The sequence below is a fragment of the Pempheris klunzingeri genome, chromosome 9 (assembly GCF_042242105.1).
Source record: "Pempheris klunzingeri isolate RE-2024b chromosome 9, fPemKlu1.hap1, whole genome shotgun sequence".
Classification (NCBI taxonomy): Eukaryota; Metazoa; Chordata; class Actinopteri; order Acropomatiformes; family Pempheridae; genus Pempheris; species Pempheris klunzingeri.
In genome coordinates this window covers 20,343,331-20,364,867 of record NC_092020.1, presented here as the reverse complement: position 1 = coordinate 20,364,867, position 21,537 = coordinate 20,343,331, and the positions used below count along the sequence as shown (strand labels likewise).

Genomic DNA, 21,537 nt, shown 5'->3' with positions numbered 1-21,537 from the left:
TGTAGTGACCGGATGTTGTGGTTGCCCGTCATTGTCGTCAGGCTGACCTGACAACAGGTGAACGGGAGTTCAGCAGCGTCAGAAACCGGGAGCTCAGGACATCAGAGCGGGACCAGACACACGGCGACAGCACGGTCACAGAAAGGTAAAGCTTTTAATACATTTCTCTGTCACCTGTGCTGCTTTTATTCACACACATGGAAGCAGACACGCCTCGGTGTCCCCCAACCTCAAACCAAAAAAACGAGGCAATTTGTCGCGGTTTGCTAACGAGATTCATTTGGATTAAAATCCTCCGACAGACACAACCACCGTAACGTTACATCCATGAAAGAAAAACCTTGAAAGCACACAAAAAATCTATGTATAGTCTTGAGTGGTTGCCGCCCCTGTCTCCGCTCTCTCTCACAGTCAAAATAAAACAGGCAGATACTGTTTTGGTGCCTCCAATTAACCGACCACAAAAGGTAACGTCATGCTAATGCTATATATCTTAATTAAAGCATATAGCGTTAGCTTAAGACTTACTGTGGTGAACTGCTCGATGAAATGTGGGAAGGACACCTTTCATTTACCCCAGGGGCAGATTTAGGGTAAAAATGTAATTCCTATAATCAGTCCACCTGTTGCACATGGTGATAATATTGTCAAAACAGTAACATGTGGTCACCTTCAACATGAACTTTGTATTTGAAGTGGTATTCTTTTGGATTCATGCTTTGAATGACGGAAATATAGTTAAATACATTTGTGTTTAGCCAACCATTCAATTGAAATGTCCAGTTTCCAACATGTATTTTAATGCACAGTATGCCATGGTGTGTTTAATTTAAATGTGAAGCTACTAAATAAATGTATAGCTGTCCAGTAACTCTTGTCTAACTTTAAGCAAACGGGACAGACAGAGGAAGGAAACCGCGAGGCAGTGAGATAAACACTGAGTGCACTGATGGGAAAAATGATGTTTAGTCTGTCTGGATTTGTTTATTTCAGTTGTCCAGTGATTAGGAAGCCAAGGTTGCCACGATGTGCCCTTCTCCTTTGACTGCTGGTGTTGTCCTGAGTGGAACTACACATAGAAGAAACCCATCGCACACAGGTAATAGTAGAATTTATCATTGTGGTCATTCTGGGCACCTCCCTGGTGGATGTAACCATACCTTCTTCTTCATCATCATCATCACTTCACAGATTAGGCATTACAATGTGATTTTGAAGAAAACAAACAACATCCATGGAGTCACGCGAGTTGTGTGTTTTCTTGGCTGAGTCCTTGTACATCTTGCATAATTTATAACCTTAGGTTGTTATAAGTGAATATTTGCTTCAGGATAGGAGAGTTGTACCCCAGTAGTAGCAGATGTCACCCATTTTCAAGCATTTATTAGAATAAACTCACTAGAAATATATTGCTGCTTTTAGATATATTTTCATTCACTGAAATTTCCTCACTCCTCCCTGCCAATATCACTTCCCTAGTGTGATGCCAGGTCACCAAAAACTCCTTATGAGTCCACGTTGTAAACTAGACAAGTTAAATAAGACCATGTAAACTTACTTACTATAGTTCAGATGAAAGCCATTAAAGTAAAGATGTGATTGCAACCTCTAATCTGCTGTAACTCTAAATAATTCTTCACTCATTGTGAGTAACCTGAGAATTTCACAGTGAGGGTGTTTAATGCTGACTGAACAGACAGGATATTCAAGATTCAGTTCAAGATTCAAGGAGCTTTATTGTCATACAAGCACACATTTACACATGAGATGGTACGAAATTTTGCTCTCAGGTCCCGGTTTGAGCGATAATAAATATATAAAATAGAAGTACTATATAAAATAGAACTACTAAAAGAAAACAGCAGTATACAATTTAAACATCTAAGAAAACAAAATATAAACAACTAATTGACATAATGAAACAAGCAGCCGAATTTAGCTTAGCTAAATATGTGTGCATGTGCAAAGATGCAGTGTGAGGTAATCATCACTGCTTTCATTTTAAGCTGCGTCATCTGTCCTCTGCTGTTTGTCACTTAGTCTGCAGCAGGAAGACCTTGAATAAGGTCACTAACAGACTAAGCAACTTCTACTTCAGCACATAACAGCATTACACTGATGCAGGATCAAAGTGCTCTGATATCTAGTAGCTGTTATTGAATGACTGATATCAGAGACTGTCATATAATAGTTTCCTTTTAGCACACTACCAAAGTAGCTATGACCTTATGTGAAGACACATATGCACAGTATCCAGACACTGGACCAACCCTGCAATTACAATAAACATGGCTCTTTATTTAGCCTTCTTTCTGAGTCATTTCACCCGGCTCTGATTCTTGCGTGGCTGTTCATTACTGGTATCCACTCCAGTCATGACATCAGTTAGGGCTGTGCGATATGAGGATAAGGTAAGATAAGATAAGATATTCCTTTATCAGTCCCACGACGGGGACATTTACAGTACTGTGCAAAAGTCTTAGGCAGGTGTTAAGAAATGCTGTAAAGTAAGAATGCTTTTATCGATTTACAAAACGCAAAGTGGGCGAACGGAAGAAAAATCAAAACCAAATCAATATTTGGTGTGACTACCCTTTGCCTTCAATCGGTTTTTCTTCGTACACTTGCACAAAGTCAGGGATTTTGTAGGATCATAGTCAGGTGTATGATTAACCAATTATACTAAACAGGTGCTAATGATTGTCAGTTTCATATGTAGGCTGAAACAGGTATAAAACTGGGTGGGGAACAAGCACACTGCTACCCAGGTGAGGTTGTGGAATGTCATGTCACAGGTCAAACACCATGGCAAGACAGATACTGCATCAGCAAGGTCTCTCCCAGTCAAAGATTTCAAAGCAGACTGGGGTTTCAAGATGTTCATGCTCTTTTGAAGAAGCACAAAGAAACAACGTGGAGGACCGTAGAATCATTGGTTGGCCAAGGAAACGTAGTGCAGCAGATGAAAGACACATTCTGCTTACTTCCCTTTAAGATGTCCAGCTGTGTCATCAGCTCAGAACTAGCAGAAACCAGTGGGACCCAGGTACACCCATCTACTGTCTGGAGGAGTCTGGACAAAAGTGGTCTTCATGGAAGAATTGCGGCCAAAAAGCCAAACCTCTGATGTGGAAACATGGCCAGGCAAACAACTATTCATGAAAACAAAGGAACTGGGGCGCAGAGAAATGGCAGCAGGTGCTCTGGACTGATGAGTCAAAATTTGAAATATTTGGCTGTAGTAGAAGGCAGTTTGTTCGCTGAAGGGCTGGAGAGCGGTACAATAATAAGTGTCTGCAGGCAACAGAGCACGGTGGAGGTTCTTTACAAGTTTGGAGCTGCATTTCTGCAAATGGAGTTAGGGTTTTGGTCAGGATTAATGGTGTCCACAATGCTGAGAACTACACACAGATACCATCAGGGTGGCATCTGATTGGCCCCAAATTTATTCTGCAGCAGGACAACAACCCCAAACATACAGCCAATGTCATTAGGATCTATCTTCAGCGTAAAGAAGAACAAGGAGTCCTGGAAGTGATGGTGTGGCCCCCACAGAGCCCTGATCTCAACACCATCCAGTCTGTCTGGAATCACTCAGCAATTCATGTTGAGAGCCATAGCTCCTGTCTTGCCAACCCCTGGCAACACATCAAAAGTTTGTTGTAGTTTTACCCTCCAACAACTTTATACAGCACTCCATAAATAAACTAAAGACCTGGCTGGCCTCCAGACCGTCCACACCTGGTAGTCAACTGCAGCACACTGGCTGGATTATTGTGGTACCTCCGCTGTTCCCGGAGCTTCGCTAAGCTGTCTAGTCGCAAAGTCACACAGAATTTTACTTGAACTGGTGTTGACAGACATTAAAATCATGGGCTAAGTAATGAGTGATCAGTTTTTTGTGTGAACCTAGTTTTCCCTGTCTGTACTGCAATGTCTTGTTTCTTACTGGCCGACATACACTCAGACACAATATCCGCAATAATCTTATCTGCAATAAGCTGTCATCAGCTGATATATTGGCCTCAGGTTTTGGCAAAGATGTTTGCCCTCATGGGTCACTGTAGAGAGTTGGATAAATGCTGGAAGTGTATTGTCACTTTGCAGAAGCTTTATTCTTGCAGAACACACCTTAAGCTGTCGTCAGATAAACACAAGTCAGCTGATAACAGAAACCGCTCCTGCAGCATTCCTCCCTGACATACCGATCTGATGAATTAGATTAGCTGGTACCTCCCTGCTGCATTCTTGAGACAATGAATTCCTTATTCATGTTCAAGGTCTGTATTTGTCAATTATATCCACAACAATTATATTAGGGTCCCTGCTAACTTCTGCTTCTTATGTGGATCTATGTGTATTTAATTCAGCATTGTTTTTGAGAAGTGAGTGTTTTTGAGATGTGAAGGTAAGGAAAATAATAAAATACGTGTACTTTAAATCAACAAACTTTTATAAATGTTATGCCCATAAAACAGAATATTCATTCATCAATTTTGCTAGGACAGTTGACAGGTCGAGTGTTTACACCTTCCTCTTCTGATAAAGCATCTAAAGTCAAAGATGGCAACTCTGGCTCTGTCGTAAGAATGAATGAATGTTATGGTTACATCCATACATGCTCTGTCAGCATTAAATGTCCACCCTGTTCCTTTTTTCGATTTTCAGCAACCCTTGTCCCTTGTTTGTTTATTGTGAGAGATGACAAAATGATCTTGTGGGATGGAACCAAATCATATGAAACCACTGAAGATGAATGAAGCCGTCACTGAGACCCTAACACTTCTTGAAAGTTTGAATGCAATGTACACAAGGACTTTTTCCTCAAAGTGTTTCTAAAGAAAAAAACATGTCATAAAAGCAGTATTTTTCCAGCTTCAGGCCACAATTTCAACTTTAGATAGAAACGGTTTAGGTGATCCCACAACCCACATAAATCTTTTATTTCCGACTGAAAAAATCCAAAGGAGTGAGCTGTAAATCTCTTTTTGTTACCTTCCACCAGAAAATTCAGGCAATCCCTTTGCAATTGGAAGAGGATGGGACGTCCCACGGTGCTTTTGTTTCCTGTGAGAGGAAAACTTCAATCACTTCCCTGCTTTGTCCTCATTGGTCCGTTAAGTGTTTCATGAGACCTCTCTAGTTGTTGTCTGACTGGTCCTTCAGTCCACTGTGAAGATTTGCCAGCCAATCAGCATCTGCCTGGGTGAGTGCCACTTCCTCTTCCCACCAGCTGCTGCAGTCAATCAGCTTATTCAGCAGCATGCGTAAGTGTGTGCGCGCGTGTGTGTGTGGCTCCCCTTTCCTCCCCCTCCCCTCTTTTTCCTCTACAAAACAGCCGGCCCACCCTCCTTTCCACTCCCATCCCCCCTGTCCTCACACACTCACACACTGTGTTTTTCTCTCACACGCACGCACTTGCGAATAAACACTCACACACTCCTGCCACATGAGGCCCAGCAGCAGCCTGATGTGTGTGAGTCACTGGAGAAAGTTACACCAGCGTGTGTGTCTGCGTCTGTTTTCAATGCAGCAGCGTCTCTGCAGCAGATTTCTGCTTCAGCTGGGACCGAGCATCGAGGTTCACTACCGCTGAAACAGGGATACTGCACAAGGTAATGATAGCCTCATGTGTTTGTTTTTTAATAATACTCCCTCTAATCCACGCTGCTATCGTCATGAAGGTGGAGAGTTTCCTGTGGTTTTGGTTCGGCTTGTGGGCAACAGACGTCTCAGCCTTGAGCTCTGACACACTTGTTTTGGGATGCAAAGAAAGTTTTTGAGTCATATTGTGACTTGGATTCGTCTGTTTTTCTGCGTATTTGTGTGCCATAAACGTTGTAACATAATGGTTTATGAAAAGCTTATAGGTAGCGCCAAAGAATATCACCAAAGTTATATTCTTACTTAAAGAGTTTTAAAAATGTTTTTCTATGAGCTGCTTTATCTCAGATGTTATATTGTTTCTAAACACAAGCAGTCTGTCTAGAGCTTTACCCAAACAAAATAGTTTAAATCAGACAAAAGTTTGGTTTAAATAAGGAGTAATCTGATCGACCAGCTATTCGATGGCAGCTTTTGGTACAGTTTTTGATTATTGCTGTGGATTTCAGTCTGTACTAAAAACAGAATGGAGGTTTGATAAATCTCCGTTATCCCCAACTCTGGGTCACCATATGCTGCTAAACCCCTAAATCTTTTGTTGGAGGGAAAAGATAAATCTGTGAGGTTGGATTAGATCAAAATGAATGACAGCAGTCACAATAACCTACTTTAATACTCATGTACTTGTGGTGGACACCCGAAAAATACAATACAAGTCAGTTTAGCTACGCAGATAAAAAAAAAAAAAACATTTTATGATGTGGAAAGTAATAGAAATATCTCCCAGGATAACCCAGCACATTGTAACAGAACAATTGTCTACAGCCATCAGCAAATCCCTAGAACAAAACCTGAACATTGTAACCATCATGAATTAATGCAGAACTGTTGTATTAGACAGCATTGGTGTTGGCCAGGTATAGCTAATAAACTGGCAGCTGAGTGTATATATAATGAAGCAGAGTAAAATGTATTAGAAACAAGAGAATAATTCATCAGTAACAGAATCACTTTGTGCACTATCTTCAACAGACATGAAGGAATTTGTTTGACATTGTTGCAACAACATAAGAGTTCATCGTTTAGTAACAAAAGTACTCAGTAACTTAGTTCAACAGTTTTGTTGATTACATTCATTTAACAGGGTTCAGCTGAGGGTGAGATTTTAGCAGTGTAGTGGTGCAACATGTTCATAGTTATGTCTGTAGGAAAATTCCATTATGTTCGTAATTTTCAAAGTAAGATATTACAAAGGTTCGGGTTTGGTGTAAGTGGTGAAACTGAATTATGACACCAGCGCTGGTATTGAAAAATATCCAACCCTGCGGACTATGATGCATGGAAGAAACTTGTCGCTCATGCCTCGTGCTGTCATGAGTAACTCCTCACACAGACATTATGATTTAATCACCGAGTCAAAAATAAAACTGTCATTAGAGTCCTTTTTAAACCCACAGACTGCTGTTCAGCTGGACCATGTAAAGGCTAATTGTCACAGCGGTGGCAGCATTATTTGCTTTGTAAGCAGCTTGGCAGTCTCCTGGTGGGCCAACACGTGCTGTTCCAGCTCAGAGGGTCCATGACAATACATCTTCCCCCCTCTGCATGTTTGTGCGCATGAAACAATATAAACTACATCTGCTGATGTCTGCTGGTTTATTCAGCTGCATCTTCATATGTGTGCATTTAACCTCCAAGTCATACACAGCTGGAATGCAACTTTATCTACTTTGAAATTCTAGGAATTTTCATGTTGAAGTTATATCTGGTACCAGATGTTTCATGTCTCACTATAATCTGTACTTTCTACCTGGTCATGTAATTGCGCCACTACTGTCTCATGCACTGTTTGAACAAAACAGCAGTGCAGATAGAGGAGACCTACAGAGAGAATCATCCTGTTCTCCTAGATTTTGCTGGTTGTCTTTACTGGTTGTTTCTACTGCCTCTGTATCAAACCATATTCCCAAATTTAAAAGAAGACAAGTTTGGCGTTGGTTTTAAGCCTTTTAATGCATTAAAGCTGTTCATTCAATCTGATATGTCACCACAGTTAGCTGACTGACTGAATTTCTTATGATTTGATTTATCATACTTACTTAACTCTGGATACGCTGTGCTTTTATAACTTTGGAGGGATTCTTAACGGAGTCTAAAAAGCAGATAAAGAAGCTGTTACAAATTAAGAGAGAGAGAGATTATTTATAAGTAGACAATTAAGATTTAAACATGAAACATGTCTAATCAGTGTTTCTCTTTGACAGTGATCTCCAACATGGAGGTTCCCAGGAGGCCTCATTCCTCCTCCTTCACACTGGCTCTCCCCAAACCAGCCTCATCTACTTTGTCTCCCCTCGGGGCTGTAGAGAAGGTCACTAAGAAAGGTCCAATGAAAGAGACGCTCCAGGAGAAAAATAGTGGAACCACAGACAAAGATCAGTTTGGAGAAGAGACAGACGAGGAGTCAAATGTGTCTGTGTTCGTAGAGGCGCCAGCCGAGACCTCAAATACTTCCACTGGGGAAACACATTTAAAACTTTCCTCACAGGATAGTTTTTCAGAGGAGAGCTCAGGAACAGAGGAGCGGCTGGCAGAGGAGGCAAGAGAGGCCAAAAAGAAGTCTGAAGAGGAGGAAGCAGCAGCTAAAGAGAGGGCAGCCCAGAGGCAGCTGCTGGCCATAGAGGAGATGGTCCAGTCTGAGAGGAATTACCTTCGACTGCTGCAAGTTAGCACTGTGACCATCAGGAGCAACCTACAGAAACTACAGGTATGAAGTCCTTGTAGCATTTAGTAGAATTGTTATGGCTGTAACTCATACTTCTTTTCAGTGTCATTTAATCTCTGGACTATTTTTCTTATGAGCTGTTTCATCTGTGAAATGTCAGAAATGAGTGGAAAAATGCCAATGCTTAAGTGACCAAAGTGGAGATCTTTAAATTACTTGCATTTTCAGTTGCCAAGAGTCCAAAACCTTATCATCAGATTTACAATGACATGAAACAAACTAAGGCAGCTAATTTCACATTCCTACTTTTTTAATGGCAATATTCCATAAAGTAGTCGGTACTTGAAAGCCTCATTTCTGACAATGTCTAACTACTACTGTGATTCTCATTTACAAGATGCAAATTGTATTCAATTAATTGAAGCACAACTACAAAACTCACCTTACTTTAGATTAGTCATATTCAGATACAGTATCAACTCACTAAACATGCCATTCTTCCATTTTTAAAAAAGTTTGAACTACCATAGTCCACTGTTGTCATGGAATTCATGAGATTTTTATGGTAATAAGTTGAGGACGATTGTGGAATACCATCAAATGTTCCAGGAAGAGCTAAATTAGTGAACCCTGTCTTTTCTATATGTTTATCACACATATGGAAGCTCCCTGTACCCAAACGTCTACGACATTTCTCCTGTACTGCTAGTTGTGCAGGTCACACAGCTCCTATTACAAGTCATACTGCACATGGAACTTGACTGTGTCAAGATCAGCTGTGTCACCTACATAAAAACCCAGCTTAGTCTCATGAGTACTTAGTTCATGTGCAATGTGAAACTATTATATCTAAAGTAAACAAACAAAACAAAAACAAAATCTTTGACAGCATCAGGAAACATTGAACGTAGAATTGTTGTTTAGAGTTAGCCTAATTAAAACATCTCTCAGTCAATTTTGGAGGAATTTTTATTTAATTCTGTGTCTTCAATTGTTCTTCAATCATTGTTGGGACATTTTGATTGTACTTTTAAATAACAAGTAATCACTATATGTCGAATTGGCACTGCAGCACCTGGAAGACCTGTTATGAAGAGGCTGCTTAGTGGTTTATTATCGTTAGCTTTCATTATGTGTGAGGTATTGCTTATTACTGCTAAATAATCATTTATTATCACCGCAGTAATGAAATAAGGTCTCATAAAACATAATGGAATCAGGCTTCATGGGCTGGAAGGACTGAGCTGTGGATGAGCACAATGATAACACACCGAGGGAATGGTGGTTGAAAGGGAAGGAGAATGAAATGAAAATAGAACGAAGGAGTTGAAAGGCTAAATTATGGGCTGATGGCCTGTGAAGGGGAGGAGATTAACTGGTGAATAGGGGAATTGCTGATGAAATGGACATTAAGGAAAAGATTTGTCTGTGTTATGTGGCATTTCTCTAATTTAAAATTAAGAGGCAAAATGCAGATGTGTGGAAATGACTGAGAACTAAAGGTGGAGGTGAAATGGGTGCTAGGAATGACGGATGGAGGAAGGACAGCAGGAAAAAGACCGGAGAGGAGGCAGCAGAGACAGACAGAGAAATACAATGACTATGTGAATGAATAGTGCCATTGTGAAACAGGAAAGTTGCTGTTTGTGTTCTGTGGCAATGTGCAGATTGTTCATTCTTCCAGCAGTGCCCACTATCTCTCATTCTCTCATTCGACTAGAATGGAGCTAAACAAAATGGTTCGTCATCAGCTGTGCATTAGCATTTTTTGTGTATGTATTTTTCTTGGAAGGGGAGCAGACACACATGCACATGTTGCACAAGACAGGCATTCATTTGAATATGTAAATATATCTTGCATAAGTCTACAGTGTGTTTATAGTAACACAGATCAGCCAGAAATTTCAGTTTTGGAAAAAAAAAGTGAACTGCAATGCGTTATGGTTTGTTTTGTGTGAAAAGAAAGAAAATGGTTAAAACGAAACTTTCCAATAGTTGATCGCAGCACATCCACTGTGATGACAGTGTCAGCTGTCTAAGCTACATATTTAAAAACAGGAAATGAATTAGTGTACCTTTCTGTCTGCCTGCCCACTGCAGCCTCCTCCAGCCAACCTGGACTGCATGTTTCTCTACATAGAGGACGTGATTGATGTGTCGAGTCGACTCCTCAGCCTGCTGGACCAGAAGAAGGTTCAGCCTGGAGATCCCTTCTACCTGGAGACACTCTGTAAGGGATGACACAGTTTTCTGTTAATGAATATCATAGTTTCCTCTTTCTAGTTCATTGCTTTGATCTCGCTTGTTGATGGAAAACTGGAACCATGCTGACACTCAACTGGACAACTAGAGAGTGTTGTTTTTGCCTCACAGGCCATTGCTCTTTTAATTCAAATGGTAGTAGCGTCACTAAAAGCATGAATTGTGTTACACATGATTCCAAAATCAGCCATCTTTCCTGTCCGTATAGACGAGTCAAATAAATGGAAACTAGTAGTACTACTCACTACTACCTTTTTTACTGTACAAAAACTGGATCATAGTTTACTCCAGCATTGTGCTTTGATCATGGTGTCTTTATTTATCTGACAGGTGATTCGTTCCTCAGCCTGTCGTCAGACATCGAGGCAGCCTATAAGGAATACCTGGCCAACTACAACAACGTCACAGTGCAGGAGAACAGCTACAAACAGAAGGAGGCGCTCTGGAACGAGATCGTCAGAGTCATCAAGACCTCAGCGTAGGTTTAAATCAATTTCTGTTGTTTCACTCTCAAACATAAAATGAAAAAAAAAACAATAAACCTAACAGTTGTTAATATCTATCCTGACGTTCTCAGTGTTCCTTGTTGCCATTTGTCTCTCCAGGCCCGAAGTAAACGCAACCTCTATGAGTTTCTTCTTGGTGATGCCGGTGCAACGGATCGCCCGCTACCCCCTCCTCCTGCAGACCATCCAGAAACACACTGACACCGCTCACCCAGCGTATGCACTTCTGGAGCAGACCGCTCACACCTCCATCGCCTTGAACTGTCGCATCAACGAGTACAAACGCTTCAGAGAAGTTGGTGAGACGGGTTACCATAAAGTATACTATTATCATATAAGCCGATAATAGAAAATATCATGCCATTTCCTTTTATGGTATAGGTATTTGTGATCCAATTGTTGCAAGATGGTACTGGCTTTGCCTATTTAGAACAACAGGCTGAGAAAGGCAGCAGTGTTTCTATAAAGTTTTGTGGGTTGAAAAGGACCCATCACAGTGAATACATTGTTCAGAGTCATGGGGTGACTGGTACTGTACTCTAAATGAACTGTCCCTCATGCTATGATTGTAGCTGACAAATACAAGAAGACAGAAACCCTGACCATAAAGGACAAGATCAACCGCCTCAACACCCACAGCATTGCGAAGAAGACAGCGAGGCTCAGCCAGCACATCAAACATGAGACTGGAATGGCACCTAAGGTAGGAAACAAGTTTATTGGTCCTTGTGTAAATAACAGTTCTCCTTGCTTCTGTGCAACATATGACCCCTGCCAACTCCAGGACGCTGTTCTGTAACAGACCCTGACCCTGACTGTTCTTTGAAGTTGGGTTAGGTACTTAACCTATTCGAATTAAAGAAGAAACACATTACAGGGTTACGATTATGTTACGTTTAAGGATGCTTATACCTCAAGGTAGCTCTTTCTGGCCTTTGAGCCATCAATAATCTTCTGGTAAACACTCTCCCTCCAGCTGCAGTGCTGTAGTTAATGATTCATTAGAGAAGTGATTAAGATACAGAGAAAACATGATATGACCTGTTATTGCACCTGCTGTTTACTCTACTGTGCTTTGCTAAAGTTACCCCGCTTAGTTTTTTCAGGCCTGATCAAAGAGTTCACATCCACGAGCACCCTCACAAGTCTACTGTGGCTTCATTATTAATAGTTGCTGACTGGATTACATGTCCCTGCTTTGCCTTTTGATCTTTTTTCACATTTGCATAGGGTATATCTATAATATAAAGGAATCACACTTTGAAACGCTGCAAAGTCCAAGTTATTTGCCTAGCCTGGTGATTAAAAAGAGGTGCAACCACAGACTTGGAGGTCACTTGGACTAGTAGTATCTGTCCATGTGTGCATTGTTAAAACTGAATGATGAACATTGAAAACTTAGCAGAAAATCAGTAAAGCTCAAAAGGTGTAAGCAGCGTTTACAGGAATCCTGAAGCTTGGTACATGTAATTATAGAGATTATTTCAAATCCTAGGTTTGAAGACTGTGTGGCATAACTCCACAGGTGCTGATTCATCACTTTAAGAAAAGAAAGTTGACATCTTACCAACCAAAGCAAATGACTCTTGCGTTATCTACAGTGTATTTTTAGCATTTAGCAGACACTTTTTACGAGTGATGTAATACATTTACAAAATATGCTTCACAATACATTAAAATCACAAGCGACCAATAGTGCACATGAGAAGTGTCTGAGCCGTATTGCCCTGAATGTATTCTAATAAAAACTAATAAGTTGAAGGGTAAGAAAGGGGATAGAAATGAGCATGAGCAACAATTACAGAGCATAGAAAAGAGTAAATGCGATCTTGTATTTATAATCCATCGTGGCATACAGGGCGATGAAACATCATCTTATGATTATATGACCAGTATATGTCTGTGTGTGTGTGTCGTGCTCCAGCTGGTGGATGAGGAGTTTGATGCCCTTGAGGGTTTCTTTTATGTGCTGGAACATGGGATCCTGGAGCTCCTTGAGAACGTGGAGACGTACCTCCACCACCTACAGGTTGGCCACATTTGTTCCAAACTATGCAAACTAACAGATAATGCCTGTTATGTTTAACTGTTTTCATGTTGATATGTTCAAGCCTAATAACTGTACTTCTATTTTTTGTGGTTTTTATTAAATTAAAAGATTACCTTCTTTGCAGCAAGAGACAAACCTTGAGTATTTGGTGGTGACTTTATCAAAAGATGTGTAGATGGAGTTTTATATGAATGATAAAATAAAACAGTAGGATTGAGGGTGTATCATTATGAGGAACATTATAGGTCAATAGAGGCCTGAAGATTAGAATATCAGGCCTGTGTAATTTCTGGTTTGAATACAGTCCTCCACTGTTTTGGGGAAGAACATGATAAATATCCTCAGGAATTGTTTAAAGGACGCCATAAAAGTGTGTTTCTTTGTTCACATTCTCACTGCAGACTGTCACACTGTCTACAGTTTGCTCATATCTCACTTGAGCGTTGGTATCTATTTTAGGAATCAGCCGTATGTGAAAGTAGTTTGATACGACAGAGACAAAGTAACAACTGAATACACCATTGTGTCTTTGTTCAACTGCTTCTCATGCTCATTTCAAACACATTTTAGTTACTGTTTGCAAATTTAAACTTTGATTAACTGAAAGTATCATGCTTTTTTTCCATTTGTTTTGTCTTTTCCACGCTGACACCTCAGGCAAACTACCTCAGTAACAGTTTTAAATCAGTTTACTGGTACAAAAAATGTAGGAAATTCTGATATGACCATCCCATTTCTACACTAATGAGTAAATGATCAATATCACATGTGAGGGGAAAGTCATATCTTGGAAGCTTTGGGGACCGGAAAAATTGATTTTACATAACATACTTCTCTGTCCGAATTGTTCACTTCAGATTATTCACTGTGATTGCAACAACCAACAAGACCTTGATTAAGACTTTGCCTTGCAGGTCCTAAACTTGAACCTGTAACTTTCTGGTCACTTTTGAAAGGTGGAATAAGTGGAACAGAACTGGATATTTATTCTTGAACATGTTGCCATTTGTTTGAGTCACACTGTGTAAACTTGGTTCCTAAGGTGCCTGAGGTCAAACACATGGGTTTCTGTGTACCTTTCCACTCTAAAATTATCCTCTGTTGGAACAGTTTTTCCTCTTTCTATTTCCACCCAACAAGACCATCACTGTATGCTCCTTCTTTTTCCTACTACTATATGGCCTGTTATTTTCACCAGGCCAGGAAAGTTGTCCTCTTGCCAGCATAATTGGCAGTTTTCTTGTAAACAGCATCTCTTAATGCGCTAATGTAGGCATGGTAATAGTTTTAACTTTGAAAGCATAAAAAAAGCAAACACAGATGAAGTTAGTAATCCCATAATCTTTTTATTGAGCAGATTGGCCTAACACACGTCAGAGACCTGAACAGGGTTTTAAAGGTCTTCTTTGTTGGTCTTCAGGGGTTCCTGGCCTGCAAAACAGAGGAGTTTGACTTCGACATGGATGGAGAGAAGGCACCTATTTGCTACAAGGAGATCACTACTGCTCTCAGACAGTGGATTCTTCCCACATTTGTTAGTAAATTCGCTGCATTATTAATTGCACTTGAATAAAAGCATTAAAAACATACTCGGTGTCAAAAGTAAGCACAATCTTTTTGAAGAAGAGACCCTGCCAGTCTGAAATGTGTAATGCATTATCTGATGATGGCCGTCACTTCCATATAGGAGAAAAGGATGAGGACGCTGATCCACAAGCCGCTGTGTGCGCTCCGTGACCTCCTGGTGGGCCCGAGGAACCTGATCAGGAAAAGGCTGGACAAGCTGCTCGACTATGAACTGCTAGAAGCCAAATCCAATCTGAGCTATGAGGACCAGGCTGTGGCCAACACGTACAGGTAGAGAGGGGCCATTGTAATGTTCCAGGCTGGACTGATGGATGGGAAGTGTGTGGCAAGATTTAGTTGACTGAGAGTCGATGTCCATGTGGTCTTTTGACTTTGGTACCATAACTAAGCTTTTTTGCATTCTTTCTACTGTGGGTTAAAGTTGGTGTCAAGTTCATTTGTCTGATTTTGACTGTAGTTTTTAGTTTGGCCCTTTTATTGACTAGTTTAAGTAGAGTGGGATCCACTTCAGCGTTTATTGCTGTTTTTCTATTCCCAGCTGTTTGACTCCAAACTACTCCACTAAGAAAGTCCAGTCTTTCTGAGTTCTCTTTTTTTTTTTTTTTTTACAGCCTACAGGCTTCCTTCAAATTATCACAGTATATATCAACCGAATGTTTTGCAGTTGTGCAAATTGCAAAAGTGAAACCTTTTGGTAATGATATGTAAACCTCTGTTCTCCTCACAGGACAATGAACACATTGCTCCTAAATGAGCTTCCTCAGTTCAATGGTTTGGCTCTACAGATGATCTGGAGCATGTTGGGGACGTTCAGCTGTCTGCATAAAGACCTTGCCTCAGACATGGAGCAGCTGTTCCAGAGTTTTGCACAACAGGTACCATGTACGATGTGTTATCCACTCGATCCTCCGCACTGATGTTACGGTAAAGCAGAAAAATAGATGAACATTTCTGCACAAGGTTGTAATCAGTGTGTTGCCCAAGACAGTGCTGAGCTTATTTGATAAGATGAATTACTTGCATCTTAAGGCCACTGAATTATTCAAACAAGTAAAACAGGCAACTTTAGGCCGCTATTTAGCACTCTACCCAGTGAGGATGTAAACATTAATGCCTTTAAACAGCTCAATTGAATTTCTATATCCATTTTGTTTCTTTCTCTCTTTATCTCTGTTTCATTGCTGTCGTCTTCCAGCTCCCTCACAGCTCTCTCGACCCCAGCGCATTCTGGGGGTGGGCGGAGTCTGCAGTGCTGGAAGGTGCGAGGAGGCTGGAGACTTTGTGTCGAAGTGTAGATGAGACGCTCAATGCGCCTGTCGTCCAGGTGCGTAAAGATGGGGATGAGATAGTTGTGGTTTGTTGGGTTTTTAATCAAGAATACTGTGTCTATGCATAATTTGCTTCATTAACACCCTGAAACCCAGGCTGACATGGTGATCAACAGACTGCAAATCATCGTACACCAGACCTCTGTCACATTCTCCTGTTTCACAAACTACAGCAGGTGCACGAGAAATTTGAGCTGCTTATTTGGCATCGGCATGTTCGGAACAAAACATTTACACAACACTACATATTCACAATGCAAAGACGTTGCTTAAGGTGCAAAGTCACCGGAGAGAGCAATGTATTGCTCCCTCATTTTATGTCTGCTTAGGATTTTCTGTTTTTTTAGTTAATACAGTAATGCCTTAGTCATTACTTACTGTACATTACTCTGTATTTATAACACTGACCATCTGCTCAGGCCTTACTTGTCCTTTTCACCTTCATCCTGCCTAATTAATTATCTGTTTCCTTACATTTCATTCTACGTTCTCTTCTGCCTCGTGTTTCCAGCCTCTGAGTCCATCCTCTCAGCGCCGTCTGAAGCAGCTAACAGATAAGCACGGTTCTGGGAAGATCTACCAGGTAATGGGAACAGTGGTGGGCAGCCGAGACCTGGACCTGAATCTGGCCAAAGGGGAGCTAGTGGCCATTATCAGTGAAGCAGACAGCCGCGGAGACAAACGAAGATGGCTGGTTGATGCAGGAGGTATGAACCAACATCCTACTACTGAGTAACTGCTTATAATGTTTAGCAGCAAGAGCCTTTTTATTTTTTCATTTATTTTGTCTTAATCTTACTTGCTTTTGTGAAGCTCTTACTCGTCAGTGACACAGCGTTTTTTTTTCGAACTGCAGCTCTTTCTTTTGTCTTTTCATTCATGCTGGCTTTTTTCTGCCAATGCTAACTACTGAGTTCTTCGTCTATGTACAACTGAAGTTCTACAGTGCCAGTGCAGCTTTTCTGCATGTCTTTGGCGCCATCTTTTGGGTATTTGTTGTGCTTGCAATTAACCAGCAATTAAACACAGATACAGGGGTATTAGGTATAGGTCATAAATGATGTAACAATCTGAAAATGTCTATCTACTCTTTAGTGTAAATAATAAATTGTTGCAGCCCTAATATATGATGACATGGTACAACTCCTCCTTCATCTGTGTTTGTTGCATACAGGTAGACGAGGGTACGCTCCCTCCTCCAAGCTGATTCGCTACCACCAGCCAGCAGACGACCCGCCCCCTTCGCCACACCTGAACCTGCCTGAGGGCGTGACAGGAATCAGAAGACACTCTTACACTCCTGAGGGCCGGCCACTGACAGTCATGAGCCAGCCGTGCTTTCAGGTGATTGATTGATTGATTGACTGATTGACTGACTGTATGCACATGATTGAAACTTCACACTCACTACACAGTAAGTTTGCTCCAGCTTCTAATCAGGTCCTTGGGGATCTGATTATCCGCTTGAGTAACTTGCTGCATACATTTACATATTAACGAGGTAGACAGTGATTCTTTTAAAACTTAGTCTTAATTCATAGCTCCTTAATACCTGAAGGTGGATTGTTCATATCAGCACCAACCAGATATCTGTGCGTTATGTGAAAGAAAACATTTTGACATTAAGATTTTCTTAATCAGCATATTGTAGGGCTTTGTTAGTGTTTTTTATATTGCTATGCAGCTCAAGTCTCCTCCTTGTTTATATGGAGATGGACCATAGGCCATATATGAGAATAAGATTGGCTGTGACACTGGCCTCAGCTTGCTGCTGTGGGTTTAAATTATCTGACATCAGACTCCAAACTGTGTGTGTGTGTGTGTGTGTGTGTGTGTGTGTGTGTTAATTTCCTAAATTAAACGTTACAGGCTCGGTGTGTGTCTGAAGCTTTAACTGATCGATGTGACAGCATCCTGCCACTGAAGCATCAACCTGTCACAGCCAGTCTGATTGCGTGTGTGTGTGTGTGTGTGCACATGCGCTAACTTGTGTATGTGAGTGAGTGAGTGTCCCTGTGTGTCCAGCCATGAGTAAGTGTTATCATATGTGTACCCATATCAGTAATAGGGTGTGATTGAGTGTGTGTGGGGAAGATGGTGTGCACGTGTGTAGATTTGTGTGTGTGTTATTAATGGGAAGGTCCGTAATTAGCTGTTTAACCTTGTAAGTGGGTTACGTTGTGAAGGGTTGAGAGTTAATTTATGCACCTCAGCACTGCAGGCTGAGAAAGAGCATGTTCGTGTGTGTGTGTGTGTTGTGAGATTGATTTACATTTGCAACACATGTGAGGGTGAGAGGGGGTGTTGTGGCTTGTAAATTTGTGATGGTTTATGTGAGTGTGTACATGGGAGAAAGAGAGATTTAGGTGAGTGGAAAAGCCGGATTGTATTAGGAATCATGTGTGTGTGTGAGTTAGGCCTCCACATTGCCTGTTAAAATGAATGATTGTTCCACTGACCTTATATAGGCAGTTTATCAGGCTCCCTCCTCCCCATGTCTATCCCTCATGACCCTGAGTCTGCTCATATACAAAACATACACAATATATAGGCCCTCAGTCCTGTCCGCATCGTTCTCTGTTCGTTCATCCATGCAAAGCTGCTGTTTACCACTGCAGAAGATTTAGGTTTTCAAAAACTTTACGGTCCTTGAGTCAGTCGCAAAATAGAAATGATGTATCGCATGTCAGCTTTGAACAATATGAAGGTGTAGCACCAACATTAAGGTGCTGAATTCATCTTGACTGCAATTTTCTCTGTAATCTGAGACCTAGAGTTGCATTCAAGACAAAGTGTAAGTCTCAGTATGGTTGTATGTCAGTATATTTTAGTGTCGCCCGTATGCCTTCAGTTGTGAAGAGCTCCCTTGCCTTTAAGCAAACTATCCTTTTTCTTTGTTGGAAATAATGAAATTTAGATTATTCATTTCCTCAAATTTGTCCTGACAGCTTGTAGACATACAGGCGTCGTTTAGTTACAACACACTCGAACCAACACTCTCTCACAGCCCTTTTATTTCCGACAGAAACCTGGCTGCAGCTAATGCAACATGAATCACTCTGCAGCCGATAGCTGTAGTAACTTTAGATTTTTTTTTTATTTTTTCCCCTTCATGTCTCTGCCTGGCAAAATGCTAATTAAATGCTAATTGGTGTAGACCATCAGGGCAGAGCTAATGTCGTCGCTGAGAGGTGAGCGGAGGTGAAGGGTTTGTTAATGACACCGAGCAGCCAGCTAAACTCAACTATTAGCACTGCCGGGGCATTCTGTCATACCAACCTGGGGCTCATTAGGAACCCTTCATTCTGTATGTGTGTGTTTTTGTGTGTGTGGTGATGAGATGGGATTTGTCAAGATATAACTAGTGGGCTTAACCTTTTCAGAGAATATTACAATGATTTGTGATTTTGTGTGTGTGTGTGTTGGCATTTGTACCTGCGTGCATGCATTCTGTCGTGATTACTCATCTCTTCAAGTATTAACCAACTTAGAATCTCATTTAGGTCATTATTAATGGATCCAATACTCATATTCACCTAAATGTTGATGAAATGCTCAAAAGCTCTGGACGGTGGAGGTTGTTCCCTCAAAAGTGATCTTTGGAAGAGAACACACACCAGCTGCAGAGAGCATTTTAACCAGACAACAACGTTAAGCTTTGGCCTGTTATTAAGTTACTTATGGAATTAACATTAATTAGCGACGGCTGATATGCCCCGCTGCTGGCGAAGCTGATCATTTTAACTGGAGAAAGCTAAAACCAGCTAAAAATCAGAACCTGCAAGCCTATGACTGTTTTGTACATCGCTGTTTGCTAATGATAGTTAGCATCTGAGTTTAGCGAAGTTTGTATTTGGCCAACCCCAGTGTAAGTCACTCACTGGTGCAATCAAATCATTTTTCACTGTTTTGCCATGGAATAAGCATTGGCCTCACAGGGTACCTGGCACGGATTATTATTTTGCTCGTTTTTGACTCGGCATCCTCTCTTCCAGGTGTTTGCGGCCTATGACTTCACAGCGAGAGGTAACCATGAAGTTTCTGTGCGGACCGGCGAGCCAGTTCGTATCCTGGAGCCCCACGACAAACGAGGGAACCCTGAGTGGAGTCTAGTGGAGGCAAGAGGTGGGCAGAGAGGCTACGTGCCCTCCAACTACCTCACAATCATGCCTGTGGGAACTGGGTCTCTTGGCCCGTACCAGCCCTACTGCTAGGAGGGAATGAACAAAGAGAGGAAAAACAGCAGTTTTACAGTATCGGCATGTACAGCATGACAAGGGTTTACCAATATTGTCAACCAATAAGGCTTACAACAGTATTTTTATAATGAAGCTGCACCTGCTTCTCAAACCATTCGTCAGTATGTAGGTAATTTGAAGTTAATGTCTTCTAATTTACCTCCGTGACTTTTCCTGCACCCACGTTTTGTGCTAATCAGTACGATGAGATTTTCAAAACTGCAAGGAAAGGAAAGTAAAAGTCAAGATAATGTTATTTATTTTGCTCCAAATTATAAAAGGGCATTACAATCTGTACAGCATCTATCCTTAAACCCTGATTGAATAAGATTAGAAAGAGAAAGTCTTCCCATCATAACCTTTTTAAAATTCATAAAATAGCTTTTACAAACTTTTTGTCCATCCACACTGAAATATATCTTTTCAAAAGTGAGACAACACAAGTCTCACATTATAGTATACAAGCAAATGTAAGCTTTGAAACCACTGACGTCTCACTGTAATATCATCTGAGCTATAACTTAACATAAAAAATGACTTGGCGGTGCAACAGTGTGTGAACAACAGGAAGCCATTTGGCTGAGTAAGCATTAAGCTGCTGGCTGTGGTAACTGGAACAGAAGACATTTAGACATTTGAACTATTTCTCTGTGGATGTTAAACTTGCCAAAAAAATGTAAACATAAGCTTTGATACACTAACAGTGTTTGAAGATGACTTTTCTGTAGACTTGGCCTTGCTAGTGTTAATATATGGGACACTCTGGAAAACATGAAGGAAGCTACAGATTTGGAGCTGGTAGTTCTATAGTGTTTTGTTCACTTGTACTTTTGTAAGACGGTTGCCTGCTGAGATGGTATTCAGCTCTGCATGTTACAGCTGAAGGACAAATTGCACTGCAAATTTTTGTGGCCACTGTTACAAAGCACCAGAGACGATGGGAGAATATTTTTGAAGGCGAATGGAGGTGAAGTTGGTTCATACCCCAGGATCCTCGGCGGGACAAAAGGACACTTGAATTGAAGAAGGAATGGTAGACTGCATGTTCTCATAGGCTAACGACAACGCTTAGACACACAGAGAGCAAAAAGTGTGTGCGTGTGCATCTGTTTGATATGAAATTGAGCTGACAGATGAGTGTGTGTGTGTGTGTGTGTGTGTGTGTGTGTGTGTGTGTGTTGAGTCTCCTCCTCCTCCTCCTCACCTGGAGGCAGGAGCAGTACTGTATTGAGACTGA

At 41.1% G+C, this 21,537-nt stretch overlaps 1 protein-coding gene and 1 long non-coding RNA gene across 2 annotated transcripts; both read left to right on the top strand.

Annotated features, from left to right (window-relative positions):
- Positions 1 to 67: 67 nt before the first annotated feature.
- Positions 68 to 5,576, top strand: LOC139207356 (uncharacterized). Its single transcript, XR_011585032.1, has 4 exons — positions 68 to 145; positions 994 to 1,099; positions 5,006 to 5,206; positions 5,534 to 5,576. It is a non-coding gene; the product is annotated as an uncharacterized lncRNA (long non-coding RNA).
- arhgef37 (Rho guanine nucleotide exchange factor (GEF) 37) lies at positions 5,576 to 20,316 on the top strand. Its single transcript, XM_070837053.1, has 14 exons — positions 5,576 to 5,615; positions 7,869 to 8,371; positions 10,430 to 10,559; positions 10,922 to 11,069; positions 11,197 to 11,396; positions 11,670 to 11,800; positions 13,022 to 13,126; positions 14,568 to 14,681; positions 14,835 to 15,004; positions 15,462 to 15,609; positions 15,930 to 16,058; positions 16,574 to 16,769; positions 17,237 to 17,406; positions 20,058 to 20,316. The coding sequence occupies exons 2-14, from the start codon at positions 7,880 to 7,882 to the stop codon at positions 20,274 to 20,276; spliced, it is 2,352 nt and encodes a 783-aa protein (XP_070693154.1). The 5' UTR covers positions 5,576 to 5,615; positions 7,869 to 7,879; the 3' UTR covers positions 20,277 to 20,316.
- The last annotated feature ends 1,221 nt before the right edge of the window (positions 20,317 to 21,537 follow it).